This window comes from Thunnus thynnus, chromosome 7 (genome assembly GCF_963924715.1).
Source record: "Thunnus thynnus chromosome 7, fThuThy2.1, whole genome shotgun sequence".
Classification (NCBI taxonomy): domain Eukaryota; kingdom Metazoa; phylum Chordata; class Actinopteri; order Scombriformes; family Scombridae; genus Thunnus; species Thunnus thynnus.
In genome coordinates, this window is record NC_089523.1 from 5,748,771 (window position 1) to 5,773,943 (window position 25,173).

A 25,173-nucleotide genomic window follows, 5' to 3' on the forward strand; every position below is an offset into this window, starting at 1 on the left:
TAGTCTGACTCAGTGCGAGTCCTTGAGCCAGAGAGAGCAGCAGGTGAGCCAACTGTCAATCACAGCTGTCAAATAAATGCCCACACAGCAGACATCAAAGCTTCTATAAGTCTTCAAATCTTATTAACAGAGCAATAATTTCCAAAATGACTACCAGCCCACTTAGGGCCCAAATTTAGCGATTGAGACCAGAATGACTCATTAAAAAAATGATTGGATCACTGAAAGAAGACTATGAGATACGGTCAAAAGCTCCAGAAAAGCTAGAAAGAGAACCTTGAGTTTAGAATATTTTCCCTCAGATATGTGTTTTGGAAGGTTAATAAACAACATAAACACACGTCATATTCTCACCCTGATGGCGTTTCTGGAGGAGTTTTTGTCATCCACATTGACAGTGAGGGAGAAGAACACTGCGGTGCTGTACACCCCTTGGGTCCTGTACAGCAGCTCGTTGAAGTCCGGCCTCTGTGGAGCACCCTCCCTCTCCCACCCAGCAGCACTGGGAGGAGCCCATACCAGGTCCCATCCCCCACAGCTGTCTATCACCTCCGTCATGGGGTCGGAGCCCAACTTGTCGATCTCCTGGATGTTGATGCACGATCGGTAGAACTCCTTGACCTTGCGCTCTGCTGAGTTGGGCCCGGGCCTCCGTATTGGCTCCAGCAGGAGGCGCTGTAGTTTCTCCTCATTGTGCTCCCCTATGGCAGTGATGATGCCATAGCTGAGCTTGTCCTCAGGGATGCCATGGCGCCTCAGCCAGCCGCCACAGGCGAAGGAGTAGAAGTCCTGGCAGGGCTGGATGGTTGGGTCAATATTGGACTGAACGAAGCGTGCCGCCCGCAGCAGGGAGCGTTTGCGTTGGCAGTCCTGTCGGCACTGTGGGTCCTGCTGGGCATCCAGGGAAATGTATTTGAGTGCCAGCATGCTGCCCAAAATGACGCACATGCCTGCTGCAAAGACCAGAGCCGAAAGGAGGCAGATCTCCCTCCGACTCCATCGGGGAAGCCCGCCGCTGCTGCTGGTGCTGCTTTGATCTTTGTTTCGACCGTTTGACCAGGTCCCTCCCCGGTTACGCCCCATATGACGATCCAGACTGCCCCCCAGGTGAAGAGTCATACCATTGCTGAGGATATCACTGCTGTAGCGACCACCGTATTTCACTTCCTGGAACTCATCATAGTGGGCAGTTAGCGAGTACGTCTTCTCCATGGCAATGGACTGTTATGAATGAGGCATCAATAGCAGAAGGCTGCGAGGAGAAAAAGGGACTAAAAAGAACTTATTTCTGTGTTCAGAGTACCACCATGACTGCTCCTCCTGAGACAAAGGGAGGGCACGGACTGCAGGGCAAAACACTGATGTGATGTCAAAGCCCCGTTGGCCTTCTTCAGGCAAAGTCGCCTTTGTTCTTTTCAAATCAAAAGCCGGCAGGGTGAGGGGCTCCCATTCTGCATGAGGACTCTCTTGGGTCCTGCTCTTTCTCTCTCATCCTCTTTCTCTCTGCTCCTTTTCCATTTGTTCTCTTCTCCTCCCTCTCTCCAACCAGTTACAGGTCACCTGTCGATAAAAATAGAAATGAGATAGGAGAGGGCTGTAAGACGAGCGAGAGATAGGAAATTGAATCCACGATTACAACGGCACAGAGTGACAAAAGAGTGTCTGTTGTGACACATTTCCCTACTTTGTCTTGTTCTGTTGTTTGTTGGCTAAAGCTGTTGGATTGATTGGTGATAGTCATCCCTCAGGGAGACAACATGCCCGGGTGACTCACAGCTTTGGATGGATCAATGGAGACAAGAGCAAAGAGTTGAGCATCAGCTGGGCATGGAGAGGTGTAGCCATAACTTAGTGTGTGTCACTCCAAAATTGATCTAGAACTTTTTATTATTACAGAAAGATAGGAGGGGATTTATGTCTTCTGTCTCACCACACTGAAAACACACACACACACGCACACACACGTACACACACACACCAACTGATCCTCTATGGAGATTCTGACGGAATAACAACCTATCACACTACAAACAGATGCCAACATTTAAATCACATTTGCGTGTTTCCCTTTAAACTGAGGTTAAATACATTTTTCAACACAAAGGCCTACAACACACTGCATTCACAGCATGTACGCAGATTTGTGTGATGCAGCACAGACAAACACACCCACATCCAAAATATTTTATAGCTGTTTGCTACCGCTGATATATTCTACATAATGCCTGTAGGCAATATCATAAGCCTTTAGACAGAGAGACTGACTGATAAATTGTTTTTTGGATGCTGTCCCAATGTGAGTTTGCAAGCCCTTCTGTGTGGCTGCGTGTGTGCATGCGTGCGTGCGTGTGTGTGTGTGTTTTCAGTGGCTCAGCCAGTGAACTTGCTGAGAGCTGTGAAGGCGATCTGTGAAAATTGATCCCTGTTATCTCCTCTGAGAATAGTAAACTTCAGCACTGATGTCTTTAACGAGCTTCCCCTCGCCTTATGGGAGTGCTGTATGTAGATAAGAGGGAGAGAAGACAGAAGCAAAAGAAAGAGAAGTTTAGTGTTTTACAGGTAAACAGGGGGATGGGAAGTAGTGTGTCTCATCTTGTGAGAAGATGGATGGATGGTGAGTGGATTAAAGTGTTATTTTTTAAGTGAGGAGAGGAAGGGTTGGTACTATAGAAAGAATTTAGGGAAAAGCGTCTATGGGTAAAGTTCCCATCCACCACTGCAGAGATCTGAAGTTCCATTGTTGATGATATTGCATTCTAATAAACACAATTGAGTGTGACCACTGGTGGGAAGCCAGCATGGGCTCACTGTCGTGATCCAGTGTATCTATAAATGTTCAGCGCATGCTTTACAATCAGTGTTTTGTACTCTTTTAGCAAAGTGGAAAGTAGAACTCAAATGAAACTTTCTGTGGAGCCACAAAGGGTCTGCTGCGTGACATAAATGTCATCATCGTCATTTATGACGGCTACAAACTGTGCGCCTACAAGGCCTTTGACCGCACATATGTTCAGTACATCCACATATGCACACATCAAATGTGGTGTTTAGAGAACCATGTGTGCTGTCTGTCTCTGCATGAGTCTTGGAGGGTCTGGTGTGAGTGGTGGATGTGTATGTAGCATGTGCGACTCATGTGCAGTGTATGTAAGTGTTTTTGTTACCTTAACCTCAGTTGGCATGCACTGATCTGATCTGACAGATTGGTATTGGAGGAGATACCGACCTTATTAAGTGGATCAGATATCCACCCGACGTGACCAATCCACAATTAATACAATTTTTCTTTGTCAATGTCATTGGAAAATTCTGTATTTTTGCTATGAGTCACATTTATTCAGTCACAGCAGGCTGCCGACTCAGCTTTTAGTGCCACAACAAACCCTGACCTCATGTTCCTTTAGATAAAAATGATTGCAATGAGAGACAGTCAGATCATTGTATCCTTAGTTGTCATGAGAGGTTATTGTAGAAGTAAATAATATTAAAAAAATGCTGTATTCAGTCTCCAAAAATGAATGCAACCCTGATTTTTGCAGAATTATCCAATATCGACATTCTGTCTGACAACAGAGTTGCCACATCACTGCACTTGCGACTCCTACTGGTTGGTTGGAGCGCCTGTACAGTGGAGGGATAACTGAAGGGATAGCACGAACCTCCGACGTTTTATATTCTCTTGTTGAAAAGAAGCGGCTGGTGGCACCATGTGTCATGGAAATTGCACAGCTGTCTACACCCTCCTCATGCCAGCAGCAGAGTTAGCAGTGATACGACGTGCAGTGCAGTTCTGGGGGAGTTGGGCATTCCAAAGGGGCAGAAAATGGGGAGGAAAGAAAGGTTGAAAATCAAGGATAGTGTGTCTCTGTGAGTTGTCATTATCCATCTAACGTATCATCCATCAATCCTCTGCCTTGTTACACACACGCACACACACGCGCGCGCGCACACACACACACACACACACACACACACACACACACACACACACACACACACACACACACACACACAAACGCATACACACGCTATCAGACACATGCTGTATTTCTGAAACTGTATCCAGTCACTATCAGCTTCTTGCACTTCATGCATGAGCATATATTGTTTCCATATAATTAATTATAATGTAAATAATATTGGATTACTGTTCAGAAATACGTGCATTCTCTCATCACAGCTTCTCTCCTCTCTGTTTTTCAAACGCACACTCTCTCGTGTCATAACTCTTTAAGCATTATAATAAATTATGGCACACGTGCACAAACACACACACACACTGTCACACTCTGAGTGGACAACCAGTGTATGGCTAATGGATTGGATCTTGTGGGTACCATCACAGGGAAAGGCATGTGTGATGAATGGCTATTTACCGAACATGACAGGGCTTAATATCTGAGGGTTATACTAATACTGCTGCACACACACTCACACTCACACTCACACTCACTCACACACACACACTGCACATGCATTGACACTTAAAATGCATCAACAACACACCCCTGGTGATACATGGCGCCTTGTCAGTTGTCAAACATTTCCCATACATCTTTCGAGCAACAGACAATTGTTCCCTTATTGCAGTGGTTCTCAAAGTGTGGTCCAGGGACCTCCAGGGGGAACCAGCGGCACAAATAGTCCTATTAAATCCAAATGAACTACAGTATATTTAAAGGAACGGCACACTTGGAAAGCTGTATAGACTCTTTGCTTGCATCTTGAACCAGTAATAATAAATCCTCAAAGAAGATCAATATGTAATCGATAAGTGGGGGCCAATGTGAGGTCAGGGTCACATCGCTGTTATGGGGACTCTGTAGATGGATCACAGCTCTGCTTGCATAAATGTTGGAGGTCCAATCAAAAATCAGCCATATACATGACTGGATCTCAAACATACAGTAAAAGTAGTTGTGGTGTGGGTTGATTGATTCAGCAATATTACAAGTAAAAGTGAATAGTTGACTGATGTAGATTTGTTTCCCAAAAAACACTCAAATTCTCTGAAAGTTCCTAATATGGGCAACAGACTTGCAGCGCTTTGGGAGTTCCAGGCTTTGGTGCTTTGGCAGTTAACACATCAACACATTAACATTGCTCCCCATAGTCTGATAAAAGCAGCCAGATTTGAAAGTAGTGAGATGTAAAGTCACCAGGGGTTAACAGTTGTTGCAAAGTTTCAAGCGATTGCCAGAGGACACATTACAAAGACCATAAAAAATAGCTGTTAATAGTAACTCTGTCAGTATAATTTACTGTTGAATCAATAGACACAAAAACCTTTTCCACCCTCTGGTCTGTAACCAGATACGTAACCTGCTAAACCCTCACCATGCATCCCCTGCAGTTTAACTACACAGGAAGCATATGGATAATGTATTAAACCCTTCATCTGCTACAGTAGGTGTCTTCCTCAAAAATGCATCACAACAATGTCCATTATACTGTGAATGTTACTGTCGGTTTCCAGACAGCCCTCACCGCTAACATTAATTCCCTGAGAGCAAACTTTTCTCTCTCCGCTGCAGTTTGTGATGATATTTGGTGGCACCCAGAAATAAGAGCTTAGTGGGAACTCTCTGCTTTTATCTCCTCTCAGGCAAGTTACGTCACCTGAAAGCCCCTCTATAAATGGGTTTATTATCCCCTAATCAAAATGGTCACAGAGCCTGCCCCAAAAGCTTCACGGCACTCAGAGGGTTCAGAGTGGGAGTCAGCCCCCTCCAGCCTTATCACCGGTCGCCAGAGGCTGCAGTAGAGTGCTACGGTGCGTTTGTATGGACTACAGATTTGAACACACAGCTAAAAGGTCCTATATAGTACCAGGAGATACTTTTTTAGGCTTGAGCCAGAGCAGAACCCCTTTGTGTGAAAACTGTTGGGTTATGAAATGTACAACATCAGAAATATCAAAAGACCCCTTTGAGGAGCAGACTTTATTCTTCTCTTCAGTTTTATTACAGAAAAACAGAAGAGAAAGATCTCTCTGTACCTCTTATTGTCTCTGACTATCAGACTCTCTGACACGCACACATACAGCGCTCTGATACTGTAACTCCATTAACCTTAATGACTCACAAACCTCCTTTTTGGAGACAGATATATGCCGAAAATATCTCTGTATTTTTTTTAACCTCTCCACGCCTACGTGGGTAAGCCTTTCCCCTCTGGGATAATTGGGTATTAGTATCTAAACTCTACTGTATAATAATATTCTACCTGTATTCTAAATGTTTATATTTTATTCAAATAAAGGCTACTTTATGGGTTGTGTTATATGCCGAATGAAATGATACGGTATACATTTGTGAAAAGTCTTGAGTCATGTTTTATGAGCTGTGTCAGTTTCCCGATAAGCAAAGCAGCGTTCAGTTGCTATATTTTTAACGGGATTCTTTATAGGTGAGAACAGCGCGTCTCAAAGCGGCGGACAGACCAGTAAAACTGATGAATAATACGGAGGGCGGCGATGTCATACAGTAGCTACTACAGAGGGCGACTAGTTATCTATTCAAACTTTCGGGCGACGCAAAAACTCTCGTGTGCGTAAAAACGCAAAGACAGAGTACAAATACCAGGTAGTCCTACATTCATACAATTTTTGATTAAATTCAGTTTTTGCTCATGATGAATCCAAAAGATAATTTTGACCTGGTGGACACGACCTCAAGAGCAGAAAAGAACAGTGAAACCTTATCATATGATGAAACATACACCCAACTCACGCATTAAGCTCACATAAAGACACACAATCCTCACTTGAAAAAGTACAGCTAGTCAATCAAAGTCATATCTTGCCCGACAGACCGGCTCAGTATCCACCCATATATCTTTTATTCTTCCTCTTTCAGCCTTCACAACCACAACATGTGCGTCTCATCACTGGCCATCCAAACTTCCACACATGTCCCGACGGACACCGCCAAGAAACAACTAATAACCCATGTGCGTAAAAAATGAATGGACGGCTCTCATGTAAGTGTCCGCTGTGTTAGAGCAACCGCCTCCACTCCACTGATAGGAACTGATTGTAAGACGTGATTCACAAGTTAGGTTTTTGGCACTGTTTGCCATAATTACAAAAAACAAATTGTAAAAAAAAAAAAGTGGAATTACAATGAGCACCCGTGCCATAACCTGATGGCTGGTGGAAGACCAGCTTGCCCCTCCAGTGAGCCCATTAGAGGTTTAGAAAGCACCGGAGTGATGAAAACTTGTGCAAAAAGACCTTACCTGTGGTGAGTGAATCAAAATCCCCCGAGGGAACGTGAAAGTGTCTTTTCTCTGTATGTGTAGGTGGATGAGATCCGCTCCACTGAAGGTCCGAGTGGATTAACCGGTACCCTCCGGAGATCGGCACACACCGGGATCTGCACAGCTTTCTGCCGCTGCAGCTCACAGCCTCAGATGTATGGAGGAGAGAGAGAGGGAGAGGGGGGAGGAGAGGAGAGGGAACGAGAGAGAAAGGAGGGGGGGTCCGTCATTAACAAGGTTGCGCACACACAGTCATACAAGTAGAACAGATGATTATTCTAATGTCTACGAGTTGTGTTTTTAAATCCTCTCTGTCATTTGTTTTATATTTGCATAATTTTGGGAGTGATTATAGCTAAATGTATAGCCTACATATATTTTTTTTTTACTATTTTGACCTGCCTATTTCAACCTAACATGATTCTCTTTTGGAAGAAGATTGACTTTTGATGGTCATTTCAGCGTCAATCCACAAGAAGAAATCCCACTCATGGACATTTACACATATTTCCAATTACATTAAAAGACACAAGTTAAATTTATCCACATAGTGAAAAAAAATCTCGCTGTATCCCAAAGTCACCCTCAACTTCACACCAGCCAAAAGCAAATATACTGTACCTACATCCAGGGAGGACATGATTAACTGAAGAGACATCTGAATTGTTATAGAGCCAGTTACATCCACAGTACATTAAAGCTATTAGTCCTCTGTTAATGATTAGAAAATGTGTCAAAGAAGCAGATCTGCATTGAATTTATACAATCCCACCAGCTCACAGAGAGAGAACATCAACTCATTCTCAAAGAGTGAGTCTATTCCACTGATTGATATTATTGGGCTTCAACATTTTATGGCATTACCACATCAGAAGGTCTATTTTAATAAATCCTCCAGTCTAAACAACTGCTAAACATTAGCTATGGAAACATTAATCTCCATGTAGCCTCAAAGTCACACAAACCAAACTAATCAAACCAAAAGGTCGACTAATATTATTATGCAAATGAGTTGAGTAACTAACTGGCCATTTCATTACCCCGATTGTTCACTGAGAGGAAAAGCTCATAACGGGAAGAGTGTTGGTTGATGTTGGTGGCTGTAACCAGAAATAGAACAACAAAGTATTTTTTTGTTTGCTCTAAAAAGTTGAGTTTTTTAACCTTTTGTTTGTTGACTCAGTAACAAAATAGAAAACTGCTCAACAAAAGGTACCAATTTTCAAAATTGCACTGATTACCAACATTACAGTCTATGCTTCAATAAAATGACACACAACAATACATGATAATACAAAATGCTGAAGAACATTAGTTAAACAATGGTTTCTACTGTAAGTGCATCATGGTTCAAAGCAAATGTAGACACAGAACAGGCTGAATTACTGAAATCTTTGGTAAATGAACAGGAAACAAAATCCAACAGGCTGTGGCAGGTAGGCAATAGGCGGTAGAAACAGAAAAGAGGCAGAAATGGCTGTGGGGCTAATGGGAAAGGGAGTGTGCAAGGAAGACTAAGGTCAGGTGACTGGCAAAGGCAGGACGCTATGAGGGCAACAGGTGTAATGAGGTCTGGAGAGGTCCATTAATATGAATGGGAATAGAAACAGGACACATGTCATCATGACAAAGTGATAAATGAGTATTTTTGGTTAATGCAAACTGTACCGTAACCTTCAACTTATATGTTTATATATTAAAGCTGTACTAATCAATATTTCTATATTAACAGTAGGTCAAAAGATTATATTTAATGCGTCGTAGTGATGAACTCACAGAGAATTATCAAGCTCACTTCCCTTCAGCTCTATGAAGTGTTTTAGCGTCTTTCAGCTCATTATTTTGGTTTTTACTGTCTGCAACTTTACTGTTTTGGTTCAATCTCACAGTTCTCATCAGCGTTGTTTCCAGCAGAGGCAGATAGCTCTTTTCAATACAGAAGTTCTAATAAACCTACTGTACACTGGAGACACATTTTTATCAGGAGATGGTGGAGACCAAAATAGAGTGAAAAGGAAAGTTAATACTAAGCTTGCATTCTTCATGTGGCCAGAATCCCGACTCTAAATGAATGCTATTGTTACTCAATGTCTGCTGGACGTGTGGATAATGGTTTGCTAACACTTTAGCCATAACCACTTTAAAAAGTGCTTGTTGCACTGCCTCCAAGTGGCCAAAAAATTCTATTAATGCAGGTTTAACTATTGTGAGGTGATTAGATATTTTAATGTAATTCAGACAATCTGGTGGGATATTTATATTTAATTAGAGGCAATAACTCAGTCTAGAGTATAATTAACCTTGCCTGGTCCAGTGAGTTAGGTTAGAAATGTAGTCCCTCAAGCCCACTGATACTGAGGATGTGTTATTCCATAAATGTTAGGTTGAGGTTGTAGCCTAGGTCAAAGACACATGATGCAGTTAGATCACTTCACCTTTTAATTCACAAATTGCAGTTTACCACCTTTTAAGGCTCACACTGTTTACAGTACCTCAGTATATGCCATCACACACATTTATCATCAAAGTGAAGTTTGAACATATGTAGCTTTTGAACATTCAAACCCCCTCACACTTTAATCATTACTTCGTGATAATCACTGTCTGTTTGCCCACTTTTTCCATTTACCTCGAGTGTTTCATTCCTTCCTCCTATGGATGTGATTTCCTCAGTTAATTTACCTTTAGCTAGGGGCCCTTTTATCCCACTTTCCCCGGCAGGTCGTGGGCTCATTTTGCTAACAGGTAACAACAGTGAGGGAAACGAGGCAAAGCAGGCACACTGGCCTATAATCCGGCTCAGTGAAGCAGTGGATTTGGGTTCAGCTGTCAGCCCGCACAGAAGCAGGACACTTGGTAAAATTATATGCCACAACACTCGCGGCCTACAGACCCAGAATTATAACGAGTGCCCCAGCAGACGAGAGAGGAGGGAGAGAGCCCTGTGCAGCCGGGACACTGATGATGAGCAGATGAGCTGGGATCAATGTCGGAGTTTGACGAAGAGAAGGGGAGGGAGTGTACGGATGAGTTGCGTTCTGGTCCCTCAGCAATTTGATTCATCCACATTTTTATTAGGATGTTATTTACACACCTGCTGCCACGGGGAAAGGCAAGGAAACTCACTTTCTCCATCTCTTTCTGGCTCTCATGCACACAGAAATACAAACAACAGCGCTGCAAGCAAACACACACATCTGCACTAACTTCCCCAAACAGTTCCTCTTGACAATAATTGAAGAGTCTATATGAGCTGCAGACTACAAGTCTATTATGGAGCGTCTAAAAATATCCGGTTTTGTCCTGGTTCACTTGATTCATCAAGGTCCCCGATGAAGCAGACTTCTCACAAAGGAAGTTAATCCAGAGACAGAGATGATTATGCTTACATAGAAAAAAATGAGCCAGCATGACCAGTGATATATACTCCACCTTCCTGCGTGTAGCCTAATAGAATTAAAGAAGTAGCCTCCAGGTAGCACTCAGGTTTAGCCAGACTGAAGATGGATGGAAGCGGCTTGCCTAAAAGGTGCAACAACTTAGATAAAAGGAGAAGGGAGGAGGACGAGGGGATGTTTTTTCTCCTGTCTGCTCAGCACCTGAGCCTGACCCTACCCCATGTGTCCACCCCCCTCCATCTTCCACTCAGACAGACTAATGGGGAGATGGGAGCACCATTTATATTCCTCACCCCCCACTGGCACCCTACCTCAGCTGTCTGATAGGCCGATTCTACCCCCTGGAGGGGTTAAATAGATACGTGTGTGTTCTGGTTCTTATGTTCTTGTGAGAAACAAGTTTTGTGTGAGGTCTTGGCTCATGGTAAACACTTCTATGTCTCTTTAAATGTCAATGCATCATTATAATATGATAGATGATGATAGGTTTAATTACCATAGATGTATTATACTGGCAACTTCTGCTTTATGTCATTGGTACTGGCAATGGTGTTGATTTAATTTATGACCATATTTCCCATAAACCCTGGAATTATATTTGTGCCTTATTTCTCAGCATGTGGTGGGACATTTTGAGCACAGAGAACTTTTTGCAGGCAAATGAATTGTATTTTCTAGAGAAATTAGTATCATGTGAGGAATACTTTAATTTGAGCAAACAAAACTCTACTTTCTACTTAATACATTTATTTATGTGTTTTCTATGAAAGGTCAAAATGTCAAGGGAAGTAGAGAAGCACTGGGAGAACAGACACCACAGCCACATGTAAGTACTTTATACAGTTTTGATTATAAACCTAGTTTTTAAAAAAAAAAAATCATTAAATTCTGCTTGTAAGCAAGTCTCTGAGCTGTCTTGGTATGTAGCTAGCAACCTGATCCCTGAATCTCCGACTCCACAACACAAGCTGGAATTTAGCGTGTGAGTTTTGTGTTTGTTTAGACTGCAAAGAAGATACCACTAAACAAAATTCTGTTTTGCCGACCTTCTCGACTTAATGGTAACTATACAAATATGAACCTAATGTTCTGAAATTTTACTGATGTTAACTACAGCCCATTTAAGGTTGGCATTGGGATTAGGTTTTGATGAATGTAACCCTGTATTCACACAGCTAACTGAAGTGTTGGCATTCTGTATTTCGGCATTCATGCTTCTAGCACAACTCATGATGTCTGCCCATCTGAAATCTCCATTACCTAGCAGCAAGGTAGAAACACTCAGTTCTCCACAATCCCCAACAATAAAAATAATCTAGTCTCAAAATTTTCAAATTAGGACCTTTGTATGCAGTATGCAACACACAGTTTCCCTCATCTTCTGTGCTTGCCCTTACTACAAAAACTTCAAAATAAATTGTTCTTATAAAACAAAACCATATAAGATTAGATATTTTTTTAGGGATGGAAATTTCAGTACATTGACAACTACATTCCAAACTACTGATGAAATGTGACATTGACATCTACAGTATGAGCCCTATTTTCTGTGGATATTCGTGCTCCCCAGAGGATGAATCCTAATGTTTTTGGTGACATTTCCTCCAGTGTCACTATTAGACCAGTTGTGCACAAGTAATGATCACATTCATGCTTCCCAGAGTATGATCATTGAGCTTTTATTCTAACACCACCATCAGACCAAAACGTCATATTAACTTACAACACATCACATAATCCAATAGGCAGATTACTGTGAGCTCTGCTGAGCTCATTCATACTCCTAAGGGGATTTTAATGAGCAGTAAATAACTATCAGAAGTTTTAAGGTGCCTGTGTGTAGCCATATTCATATGCAATATAACTGAAATACAGTGCGACTGTAAATATCTGTTTGTGTGTGAGTGTGAGCAGCCAGGTCTCTACTAGATTTAGAATGCGGTTCAAAAGTGTACCTCATTTTCTAATGCTGTTAGAGAATTCATTCTTAGTTGTATCACTAGAGATTAAAATGGCCTTTTTGTGGTGAAAGTTTTGCACATTTTTAAAAACCCGAGTAAAATTTACTTTCTGATTTAATTAAATTGAAACTGAATTGAGCCTCTTCTAAATATCTGTGCACACATCCATGTTTGTGTGTGTGTGTGCCAGTATATCGAGCCAGACGTCTGAGATGTCTCTGTGACTGATAAAAATTGAAATGAACCATAATGAAGATGGACAAGAACTTGGCTCTCATTCCCTTCCCCTCTTCCTTCCCCTCCTTCTCAGCTTTCTTCTTTTTTTCTTGTGCGAATCCTTTTCTTCCTCCTCCTCTCTGTTTTTTTCTGCTCTCATTTGAATCCAGGCCCCAGCTTGTGTAGTGACAGCATAGGTCAATTCTATTTTCCAGTCAAACAGAGGAAACCAGATTTCTGGGGGATGTTGGTGTCTGTGATTCATTTATTCAGCTGAAGGTGTCTCACACTTCCTCATGCAGAGGACATGAACTAAATCCTTAACTGAGGGGTTGACGTGTGTGGGGGTTTCTGCCCTCAGAGAATCCCCAAAATGTTGAGCTAACTTCTGCTATAATAACAAAAATTAGAAAACTTGTTTGCAAAAATCCATGTTGATCCCCTCGAGGATCTGTGAAAATCCTTGAACCGCAGTTGAAGAACTGCTGCCATAAACAACCTGCAAAACAAGAACCTCAAATAACATGCTGGCACGTCTCCCACGAGTCACAGCTGCAATGTTCAATAATTGCTTAATTAACTATTTTTCTGAGAGACTCTTCTGAACACTTTTGAACACCATGGACTGCTGTGCAAATGCTCACACAAAAACAGCTACGCACACAGCTGTACAGTCTTTTCTGCACACACACACACACATATGCAATTAAACTTTCACAATAACGAGGGACTGATCAAAAGTGCAACAAACTGCTGCAAAGGAATGTCTCTCTGTGGAGTCTTGGAGTACTTTCTGTGATGCTTGCGGACCGAGGCCTTAAACTAATAATAATGTCCCTTCGTTTGCCCCCTCCCCAGTCCCTCTTCTTCTTTTTTTTACTTTTTTTTTTCTTTAGTCTCAAGTGTCAGAAACCCCATTACAGTAATTAAGTCAGCGGACCCTCAAAGAGCTCTCCTTCAAACAGCCGGGGAGGGAGGGAGGCATGGAGGGGGAGAGATATGGTTGGAAGGAAAAAGATGGATGGAATGAGCTCAACAGCTACAGAGAGAGATGATGGAGAGAAGGAGAGATGAAGGGGTGAATGAGAGTGTGGAGGAGGAAGAGGCAGAACAAACATACTTCACAACACAGGAAAAAAAACTGTGAACAGAAACACACAACACATCTGTAAGGTGTACTTGTATCCTTTTTACGTCAGTAAATCAGCAACACATTAACTTTGAGATGTTGCTGTAATTACTATAAACAAATGAGAGCATTTTCCAGATGATTGGCAGCCTCTACCAGCCTCTACACTTTTACAATAAATGCTAGAGGCTACTCATCATGGACTAATTTGTTTACTAGCAATCATACAAAGGTATCATAATTAATTTGACAATGATATTTTAATGTTTTAAAAAGCATCCCATCTTCAAGTGAAGTAAAAAAATGTAAAAAGAAATGACCGTAGCAACAAATAAAATGATGGAGCTTCATGGAAAAAAAGCTTAGAGCTACAAACAGGATGTAGAGAAAGAACAAAACAACAGGAATGATATTTATTTGAATGATTACTTAATGATTTTAAGGACATCAGCACCATGACAAAAAATATCTTAACTCAAGATCCACTCCATCTGCTGGTCACAACCACCAGCTGTGATTGAAAGCTTCAGAAAAGTCTTGTAATTGACCCTGGGTTAAGATTTTTTTTGTTGTCAAACTACTATTTCCATAATCAAGAATGTTCAGCAGTACTTTGATTTGTGCACTCTTTCCACTTTCATAAATGCAGCCACTGGTCAGTGTGGCCTTGAGCAAGGAGGCGGCCCAACTGGCCAGTGACTGCATGGTTATAAATGTAATGTCTAACAGAAATGTTATTCATTTTCCGAGCAATACAATAATTACATTTTAAATTTTAGTAAATAACTTCAGAGTTGTCAACAGAAAACAAAGATTTTTTTTCATACCTTTTAAATATGTTTTTGGATAAATTATCCAAAAACATCATTATATTTTCTTATTATTTAATCTTACCATTTAGTCTCATCATTCTCATAATATTTAGCATGTTCACCATCTCAGTTTAGCATGTTAGCATGCTAACAGTTAATCAGCACTTAGCTCAAAGTACAGTTGAGGTTGATGGGAATGTCCTGAATTTTGCAGGTATTTGGTTATGAACCAAAGCATTGGACATTTTGACCTCATGATGGCACTAAATGAAAGTCAAATGATCATCAAAGTTATTATAATTCATTTTGAGGGGGATATGAATGTCTGTACCAAATCTCACGCAATCCATCCAATAGTTGTGGAAACACTTCACTAAAAAACAAAAATGTCAAAATCATGGTGGCGTTAAAGGAAAAGTCAGGGGATCATCAGAGTCAATAGGCATCATCACTGTCTGCACTAAATTTCATTGTAATCATCAAATAGTTGTTGAAATATTTGAATGAGTCTGGACCAAAGTGGTGGACCAACCAACCAACACTGTCATCCATAAAGCCACCCTGCTAGCACAGCTGAAAACTTTTCTACTTTTGTACTCTTAGTCATCATCCTCTCAAGCAGAACTGACAGAAATTGGAAAAGGCAGACAATAAAAAGTGAAGTTTATCCTGGTGGAAGCATTCCCACTTTGATTTTGTTGGGTAACAAGATTGCAGGATTATATTGGGCATTAATTCAACCTGGATTATATAATCATTCATAGGTGAGGTTACTGGGGTCTGTAGATAAGACAGGTGTAAGAAACAAATTATTGCATACAAATTAAGTTACTGATGGATTCATTTTTGTGTAACAAGTTCAACACTGTTGACTAGGTCAGTATTATATGTGACTCTAACAGTGAAATAGACCAAATGTCTTTTTTAGTCTAATGTACATCATGAAGGCAACGAACATGACCAAAAAAAAAAAAAAGAAAAAAACAAGGGTTGGAGCTGAAGGGAAAGTGGCACCACTGTGATTGGAGAAGGCACAGACCAGATTAGCAGCCAGGAGCCTGAATTCAGAGAGAACATGAGGAAGGGGTGGGAAAAGGACAGGTGTCAGGTCCCCATGATAAAAGGCTGGCAATAGAGGAGTTATAGACACTGAGGGGTGGGAGGGTGGAGGGATGGAGAGGGTTGGAGCTTCAGTGCCAGGAGTGCTCAGAGCTGTCCTCCTACATTGATATTCTGAGCTCATAGTTTACTAAAACCCCTCCTCCTCTTCCTCTTCTTCTTTTTTCTCTCGAGGGTGATGTCATCCCTATATGGATCCTTTGGTCAGATGCCACCGCCGCTCACATCTCTGTCACTGTCACCATCTGCACACACACACATCCACTTAGCCTCGCAGCGACCTACATCTTAATGCACATTTGCTGCAGAGGACACAAATATATCTGTATCACTAGATGGGTGGAGTCAGCAGAGAACAGCCCAGAATGGAGTGGTCATCGAGCTGCTGATACTCTGTGGTTGGAGATCTACTGACGCTACAAGAGCTTTATTGGTTGTTTAGGTTGGCTAACCATGCCACTTAAGGCCACGGTGGAGTGGTGCGCTCCATTTTAATATGTGAGAGTGGTTCCACTGGTGACTGTCCGCGTGCGGGAGAGTGGAGCCATAAATCATTTCAAATCATTATGAATTCATGGTTGGAAGTAGAGGGTGGTGTGTGTGTTCTGTTTTGAATCAAAAAGAGAAGTTGGCCAAAGGCGTCTGCCATCGAGATTTCATTTTAATTACTGAGCAGACCACCAAGTGAGGTGCCAGTAAGCAAACACTGAAAAGATTTTTTAACAATAACACTAGCTTCAAGCTGTGAGGCACAGTCAACCAACATGGGTTGGGGTTTACTTAGGGAAATCTATGACACTCAGTTATTCACATCAGCAGGAGAGAATTTCCACCAGATTCTATGCAGGAGTTTTATTGTTTTGCCAATATTCAGGTGAAGGATTCTGGGGGTATGAAAAATACTCTGTATGTGTTAGGGCTGTATAATTAATCAAAATATGACCAAAATCTCGATTCAGGCCTCTATGCGATCTCATTTTTATGTGACAACGATTCTGTCATGTTTGTATTAATCAGGAGATCCATTGCATCTAAGCTGCATCAACAAATGACAAGTGTGTGGTACTTCATGTGAGACAGGAAGAGAGGAGTAGGACTAAAGTAAAGTAAAATGCAGTCAAAGAAAAAGTTTCTTAGAAACAACAAAAATGTGTCAGAGTCACGGAGACACAACTATGGTGAGGAAGAACTAATAAATGTTTCCACCCCTGTTCTGACAAAAACACTGTGCTTGTATCGTAAAAAAAAGTCTGCCATGTAGAACTTAATTCATAATCAATGACAACAATCAAAAGCTCCAACTGTACTTTGATAGTAAAAGTAACACCATCCTGGGCTGGATTATCAATATGTATCGGGCGGGTGCCCGGTGGAACCAGCCAATTTGCCATGCTGAAATCTTTGTGTGCAAGTTATTATTGGGCTTGCCTTATTTAGTATACGTGTGTAATTAATTTTTAGACATACTCTGTAATGGTTTTGCATGTAGTCCTCATACAGACCATTTATGATGGAGATAATGATGTTTAGCATGACGTGTTGCATTGGGATGTGAGTTGCATTCAGATTGGAGCATCAGTGTAAAGGCTAGTATGGCATTTGTAGGCCCAGGTTTTTTGGTTGTGTCTTACATTTTAGTCTTACATTAGTATGTGTGTTGAGCCTGTACTTTAGCAATAAGTTCATGTAAATCTATGGTCTTTATACCCATAGTAAATTTCACTTTTTTTACGTGTAAAGTGGGAAGAGGGGGGCGTTTAAAGTGTGGGCACCACACTGTGGTAATCCGGGCCTGACAACATCAATTAGTACAACCATCTGACACGTCACAAAAAGGCCAGGAAAACTTTAGCAGAAAATCCACATCACAAAAACACTCAAACATGTAGTAGTGCAAAAAACACAATGAGCTAAATATATTGCTGTAGTCACCACTGCAAACCAAAGGATTAATACTTTGCAAGACAAATCAGTCCCTCCAGGGTTTTGCAGTTTTTTTTTGTGATTATTGCAGCCAAAAATACTTGATATGAGCAGTGTCTTTTCTCAAAAATTGTGATACAATTTGGAATGTTGTACATGCTCTTATTGTGGTAAAATTGCGTGAATTAGGAAAAATTGAAAGCAGCAGCTATGGGTGCACAGTAAAACGCAGAACAGAGTATGGAGTAGTTGGATCATAACCCAGAGAGCCCCTGAATACAGGCAAGTTTCAGAACTTTCACCCTTGAGACGCAAGCGTCTGTACGTTTTGACCAATGATAACCTGGTCGATTAATAGACTCTTTTCACAGCAGACATTTTGACTTGTCAAAGCACAAAAAATCACAGATGGAATTAATAACATTAATGATGGCTGCATTCCATTTAGGTGAGCCAGTTCCAAGGCTCTGGTATTGTGCCTGCTCACTCAATAACATGGCTTACAGGGACAATTAAAGGAATGGAACCATCATTAATGTTATTATTTAGACCTGCACTTTTCCTGCTTTGACAAGTCAAAATGTACACACTTGTGAACCACGAGCACACCTGTGCCCGTCATGGTTGCTGGTTACCACGTACACCAGAATGAAACAGGAGGTGTTAAGTGAATGCTACACATCCAGTAGAGCTGCAACAATTAGTCAATTAATCAATTAATCAATCGAAAGAAAATTAATTGTCAACTATTTTGATAATTGATTCATCATTTTGAGTCATTTTTTAAGAAAAAAACTCCTAAAATTCTCTGGTTTCAGTTTCTTAAATGTGAATATTTTCTGGTTTCTTTTATTCCTCTATAATGGTAAACTGAATATCTTGAGGTTGTGGACTGTTAGTCGGACAAAACAAGACATTTTAGGTTGTATCTTGGGTTTTAGGAAACATTGATCAACATTTTTCACCATTTTGTGACATTTTCTAGACCAAAAGACTAATCGATTAAATGCGCAAATAACAGACAGATGAATCGATTATGAAAATAATTGTTAGTTGCAGCCCTACAAATGAGCTTTCTTTCAGCTTTTGAAGGGATCGGATAATGTGTAGGAGCAACTACAAAAAGAGGAAGAAACATTTCCATATTACATACACTGGGGGGGAGGGAACGTGCCTCCATCCCCCATGGTGATTGTGTGTCTGTTTTCATCTACCTCTCAGCAAGAAAGCAAATCAATGTATATCTAAGAATGTCTCATCACTCCTTGAAGTATGAAGCTAAAGCTGGAAGGCAATTAGCTTAGTTTAGATAAAGAATGGAAGCAGGGGGAAACAGCGGCCTGACTCTCTCCAAAGTTCAAAAAACTAAAGTTCACCAATTAACACATTCTGATTTGTTTGTTTAAACTGACACACACAGAAATGTAAAGACCACAGTTTGGTGAGTGGATTTAGAGATTTATGATCTGGAAGGCGGTGAGTACTGCCGCAACTGGACACACAGTCCAATCAGAAAGTATTCCATCCAACACTACAGTGAAGCCTTGGTAAATCTCTTCACCCCTATTGATAGTGACTAATGCAGATAGCCCTAAATGCCTCACATGCATATCAGGAGACTACAATTTTAAACTGGGCTGAAGTTGATCGGATGAACTGCAGTGCCTGTTCAAAAGAGACATCCTGTACTCTGTTTGTGTGAGAAACAGGAATAGTAGAGCTTCACTCTCTGAACTTTCTCAATTCATTCTCTATGGTAGTTCTCAGCACTACAGATGTAATCCCAACTCCAACCACAATGTGGGTTGCAATGGCAAAGTGGCACTGTCTGTATTTCTGCTCATTGAATCCACGGGCAGAAGAAGAAGCAGAAGCAACATTGTTTATGAGGTATTTTCATATATTTCTCGAGAACCCCTCATCATTGACACTGCACTTCCTTGGGTCCTCAGCAATACACCTGCCATGTGTTAAGTCGATCGGATGTCAAGATACACGAAGGACATACATACATACACACACACAGACAGACAGACAGAGATTCCTTCCTTTAGTAGAGAGATATCCATTATCAGTGGCATAATTATTACAAGAATAAGTGATGAAATGATATCAAATGTATGACCAGTGATTCTCCTCCAGACCCTGTGGATGAGGTAAGCTTCCAAGCAAGCAAATGCCATGGCAAAAAATATTGTTTGCCGGTGTCTTACCAAGGTGTCAATAGCTGCTTGCACCAACTGCTAAGTGTAACAATTAGTATGGGAAACAATGAATGAATGACATGAAATAATGAAAAACATAACCTAGGCAGCAGGGTTGGATGTAAACAGGAAGGAAAATTTGCGGGCATCTGGTGGACAGGTGGATAAATGGCAGGAATCATAACAGGGTTGGTTTGTGTGGACTGGATATGGCTGATGCGCTCCTGTGGTCTGTGCTGTGGTGGTGGTTGTAGGTGCTGCTGCTTGGGCCTGGGTTGGTAGGCTCTCTTCAGCATGCTGTTTGCAGGTCCTGGGAGGTGCCTCTCTGTCGCTGGAGTGCTGTGGGTTCCTGTGTTGCACCTCCTGTTGAGTGCTCCTCTTTGGTTCAGTGTGACATCTTTCAGTGTCTTAGTGAACAGTGGAACTGCTTCCTTGAAGAAGTGTAGATGATCATAAAGATCTTGCACAGTGAGAGAGGGGTAGTGGACAATGTCAACATTTGTCCATAGTTCACAGAACGGTTTTTGAGATATGTGAAGGACAGGCAGACAAAGATTCTTTGCTTTATATAGAGAGATATGTTAACAAGTTCAACAGTACACACTGAGGCACCATAGCTTGCAGCAGATGATAGTGAGGAGGCAATGTGGAGAGGAGTTAACAATTGAAATATGAAAATGAAAATGGAGTTTATTCTGACAGGTAAACTAGGTAAATTGCCAGCAGAGGAGGCTGGTCCATAGAGGCAGAGGAGGTTGCTCCTCCTCTATTTTTGAGAGGCATAATAGCCAAGATTCAAGATTTAGTTTATCATCATTTTCTTGTGTATTTGCAAACACAAAAAAACAGAATGCTGTTCCTCCTAGCTCACAGCAGTGCAACAACAACAGAGAGGATAAAGATATATATCTGAAAATCCCTTAAAAAACGATAAAAACATGTAAATCCCTAAGAGAAAAACAAAAAACAAAAAGAATGAACAGTTAGCTGCACAGTGCATTAAAGTGAATTTGGAGAGAAATTAGATGTCTCAGTTCGATGTTGACAGCTGGTGCATGTCAATGAGTGACCAGCACTGATGAGGGGATTAGAAGGTATGTTGGGGAGGTGGGGTGGGCATGTTCGTGGGGGGGCATAGTCTGTTAATGATCCCGACTGCTTGTGGGTAAACGTGTTTGGCACAAGAGCATCTGCAGTAGGAGGGAAAACAGACTATGAGAAGTGTGGTGGGGATCTTTGATGATGCTAGAGGCTCTGTGTAATTTAAAACTATTACCAAATCTCAGCATCATTTATAAAATAATTTTTCTCTCTTCTTTGGAAAATATCCACTATTAAAATTCTGATTAAAATGCTTCAACAGCGACACCTGCAGGACAGACAAGAGGGGAAAGGACAGTATGTGTGAAGCAGTGAGAGGAGAGCAGAGGACAGGCTCCTGCTGTCCTCCTCAGGGCGGAATTGCTTATATCAATTAAATGTACTTCATTTTTTTTCATGCTAATCTGTTACTGGCCAAAACACGTAAAGTGACGCTCCAACGGAGGACGTCCTCCCTAACCAATCAACAACCAGAATACAATATTGACATCCCGTTTGTCCAATGACAGTTTCCAAATTTCATCTTCAAATTTCTACCACTGTATGCGGTAAAGTGATAGATATGTTCATACAGTAGCATTTTCGAAAAGAAATTAGAATTTGCAAATTGTGAACTACTTTTGAACACGTCACAGAAACATTACATTTTATTTAGGCCTTTTCAACAGAGTCCAAATTTCCTGTTTTCAGATTTAAGTTTCCTTTTTTTATCCAGCAGTAGATAGCTACTTCCGTTAGCCAATGCAACAGTTAGCTTGTTGTAGCAGCCCTGAAGGACCGTTGAGGACTGTTGTTAAACTAACAGGGAGAATGGCTTTCAGCTGTCTGGGCTGGACCCTCAGTGGGAATACAGTGGGGTGTGGCGGCCCGATGTGCTGCTGCTCTAAATCAAACTCCTCTCAACAACAGTAAGGTAACAACATAATTTAAATGAAACAAACAGGAGAGTTAGCTTGTTTGTCATTGTTGCTCATGATATCAGACTGGTTAACCAGCAGCGACAAAGTTCTGTTAACAAACAAACAAACAAGATGACCATCAACAACAAATGCAGCGGGATGTTGATGTTGATGACATGTATACTTAATCTCCATTATCAAAATGCATGTTAGTTCCAAAACTATCTTAAAATATTGCATTTTCCACTGAGAATAGGAATGTCAGCCATTTTTTTGTTTTGTTTTCACAGACAGAAACTTGACAGTCATATAGACACAGGCCAATAGAAAGAATAGGCCAAAAAAACAAACAAACAAAAAAAACATGTAGGCATATCACAATTTTAGAGCCATTATTGTGAAACTAATATGTTTTGTGCTGTAGACCAGCTGTTAGACCAGCTATTACACATTTTGATGTGGAATTGGGTATCCAAATCACAAGCGGTCTGTTGATTTGGCCTTTTCATGCAGAAAAGTTTCAGTAATTTACCTGAATTGCAAGCTCTCGCAAATATTGCAGCGATTTCTTGAATTTGTATTAATTATTGCGATCGCCAAATCGCAATTTCCTGGAGGGACTGACAAATGCTACTCAGTGGCTTCCTACAACTCCTCATTTTGAGGCCACAGCAGATTTATCATCAAGCTGAACTAGAGAATCATACATGAGGTTGACAGTTGCTTTTCATCAGTGATGACTTCATCATCACTCAACAGCCTGAACCTGCAGACTGTGAGTATCCTTGAGGTTCACACAGGTCTAAACCTTGTCAACAGTGTTGGGTAAGTTACTCATGAAGTCTAATAAGTTACTTTTTACTTATTACTCCTTCAAAAAGTAATATATTAGTTTACTTATTACTTGGTATCAAAAGTAATTAGTTATGTTACTTGTTATATTACTATATTACTTTTGCTACCCCACTTCCCCTTTTAGAACTTATTCCATCTCATCGGAATGATAATTCACCTTACAGAAGGAGTCAACAATCAGCCAAACTGCATAATTGCAAACATTGCAGCCTCTCAAACAGTATATGTATATATTTATACATAAATAAAAAATAGAATAAAGCAACAGTCTCTCCTGACTTGTTAACTAACTTGTTTTTCTGCATTTTCCATCATAAGAGCAGCAAGGAGTATTTAATGGTTTTACAAAACATAGAACATTTCATAACACAATATTTAGGCTGATATCTTGCCCAGCTTGTTGTTTTGTTTTCTCTGCCCTGACGTACTAAGCAAGGTCCTACTGTTCAGAAATGAAACAACAATTGTATCTCATTAGCAGAAGCTTCTCAAACCTCTTATCAGACAGTCTGTTCCTTCTAGGGGTGAGCAGCAAATCTCCTAAACTAAAAAGCTGCTCCACAGGTGTGCTAGATGGGGTCGGAATGTTGTACTTATTTTTGATGTTTGAGAACTGGTTCAGAGTCTCAATCTCATATCCCCGCTGACCTCAAATAGTCCATTACTTATTTTTCTGCCAAGTGAGCTCTGTCTCAAATGCAAAAAAAGTCCATTTCATCGCGGCTGGATGATATCGTGGACACAGATGAGAGGACACAGAGGTATATCCTCATCTCTCAGCCACCAGAGTTTGAACTTTGGACAAGTGGCAGCAAGAAGTGCATATTTGCTATCGAGTACACCAGCAAAACGAGTCTGGATGGCCTGAAAAATACAGTTTGATCTATATTTTGTAGTTGTATAATTACTATTTAATACATCATTTGAATTATTTTTTCTGCCGGCTGTTCGCTGTAGACCTAAACCATCCTTCCCCCCATATGGGATCAATATCATATATTTAATTTCTTTTAGGCTATTTATTGACCCCTTTATTTGTTTTAATCTTCTATTGTTGATGATAAATATCATTATTTTGATTACTATTGTTTTGATAACCGTATTGACTGCTTTAAAACAAATATTGCAGTAAGATCTGTTCCCTCTGTTTATTATTGGTGCAATGCAACAAATCTGTCCAAATAAATTCACAAAAAGATAAGAGGTTGAGAAATATAGCCGTACCTTCATCATGACATCTGGAAGGCCAGCTGTCATCCTTGAGAGGGTATCTTTCTACTTAATTGTATGCGATGCACACCTGTAATGTGGGGGAAGAGTAAACTGATCAGTCTCAGAGGAGAGGGCTTCTGTGAAATCTGTAAAAGTGACGTCCTTATCACTGTCTTCTTCCACTTCAGAATCAGAATCTGAATTGACAGTCTGATATATTTTAAACGCCTCAACAAAATTTGATGCATTGTCTGTCACAGTGGCTACAACTTTGCCAAGCAGTCCATATGCTGAATGAATTTGTTCTATCTCTGCACCAATAACATCAAATGTTTGCCTGCCTCGGATTCTTTTACATGCTATGGCGGTCTTTTTGTGCTCCAAAGTGGAACTGCTGATCCAGAGAACTGTTACACCCAGAGAGCTTTTGTTGTTAGCTGTCCAGATGTCAGCTGTGGTGGAGTGTGGCCTTCAAATTAGATTCCATCACCGCATATTCTCTCTCGAGGTAGCCAGCAAATGGCTTTCTGTGTGGCAGCTTGACATCGCTCTCCGTGGGTATTTTCTATAATGCGTCAAAATGAGGGTGAGTCAACTGTGGAAATAGGTAACATCTCCTCTACAATGTACCCAGCAATGGGCTTCTTCAGATCTTGTCCACTTAACCTCTCTTCACCACCATATCCTACTCTGAACTCCAGTTTCTGTTGTTTAGCTGGAGTACATGCATCACTGGCAGTAAAGGCCTCCCTGTCAGTGCTGGGGTTTTTTTTCGACAAGTTTCACATCGCTGTCCTGCCCTATCAGATACTTTAATATGTTAGATGTTGTATTTTTCGCAGTTGAAAGAATTTTGATGCTCAGACAAAGTTTACCACGGATGACAGTGTTCTTTGTACCTTTGGCTGAGACAATCTCAAAATAATGACTGTACTTCAGCAGCTGTGGAAAGTACACTTCTCTCCTTGTCCCTCATCCCCCATCCTTTGTTTAGCTTTTTGGCTAGTAGCTGACGTGACCTGCCCTGACCTGCTGCGTGTACACATCATCATAAGATAGCCTACCTCACACTACTCTTTACTGG

The 25,173-nt window shown here is 41.0% G+C and overlaps 2 protein-coding genes across 3 annotated transcripts in view; one reads left to right on the forward strand and one right to left on the reverse strand.

The window, feature by feature from the left end:
* The window catches only part of LOC137185685 (endothelin-converting enzyme-like 1), a 45,726-nt gene extending 38,353 nt beyond the window's left edge, over window positions 1–7,373 (reverse strand). The window contains exons 1-2 of the mRNA XM_067593989.1: window positions 7,240–7,373; window positions 355–1,560 (exon numbers count right to left, since the gene is read on the reverse strand). Of these exons, the coding sequence (XP_067450090.1) occupies window positions 355–1,212 (858 nt within the window). The 5' untranslated portion in view covers window positions 1,213–1,560; window positions 7,240–7,373. The remainder of the gene's footprint in view (window positions 1–354; window positions 1,561–7,239) is intronic.
* The window catches only part of ccdc150 (coiled-coil domain containing 150), a 117,861-nt gene that overhangs the window by 54,909 nt on the left and 37,779 nt on the right, over window positions 1–25,173 (forward strand). The window contains exon 22 of one of the 2 annotated variants that reach the window (XR_010928899.1): window positions 11,429–11,488. The gene's annotated coding sequence lies outside the window, so the exon portion shown is untranslated. Of the gene's footprint in view, window positions 1–7,302; window positions 7,383–11,428; window positions 11,489–25,173 lie in introns of those variants that run through there. The other variant, XM_067593985.1, reaches the window with a different exon arrangement.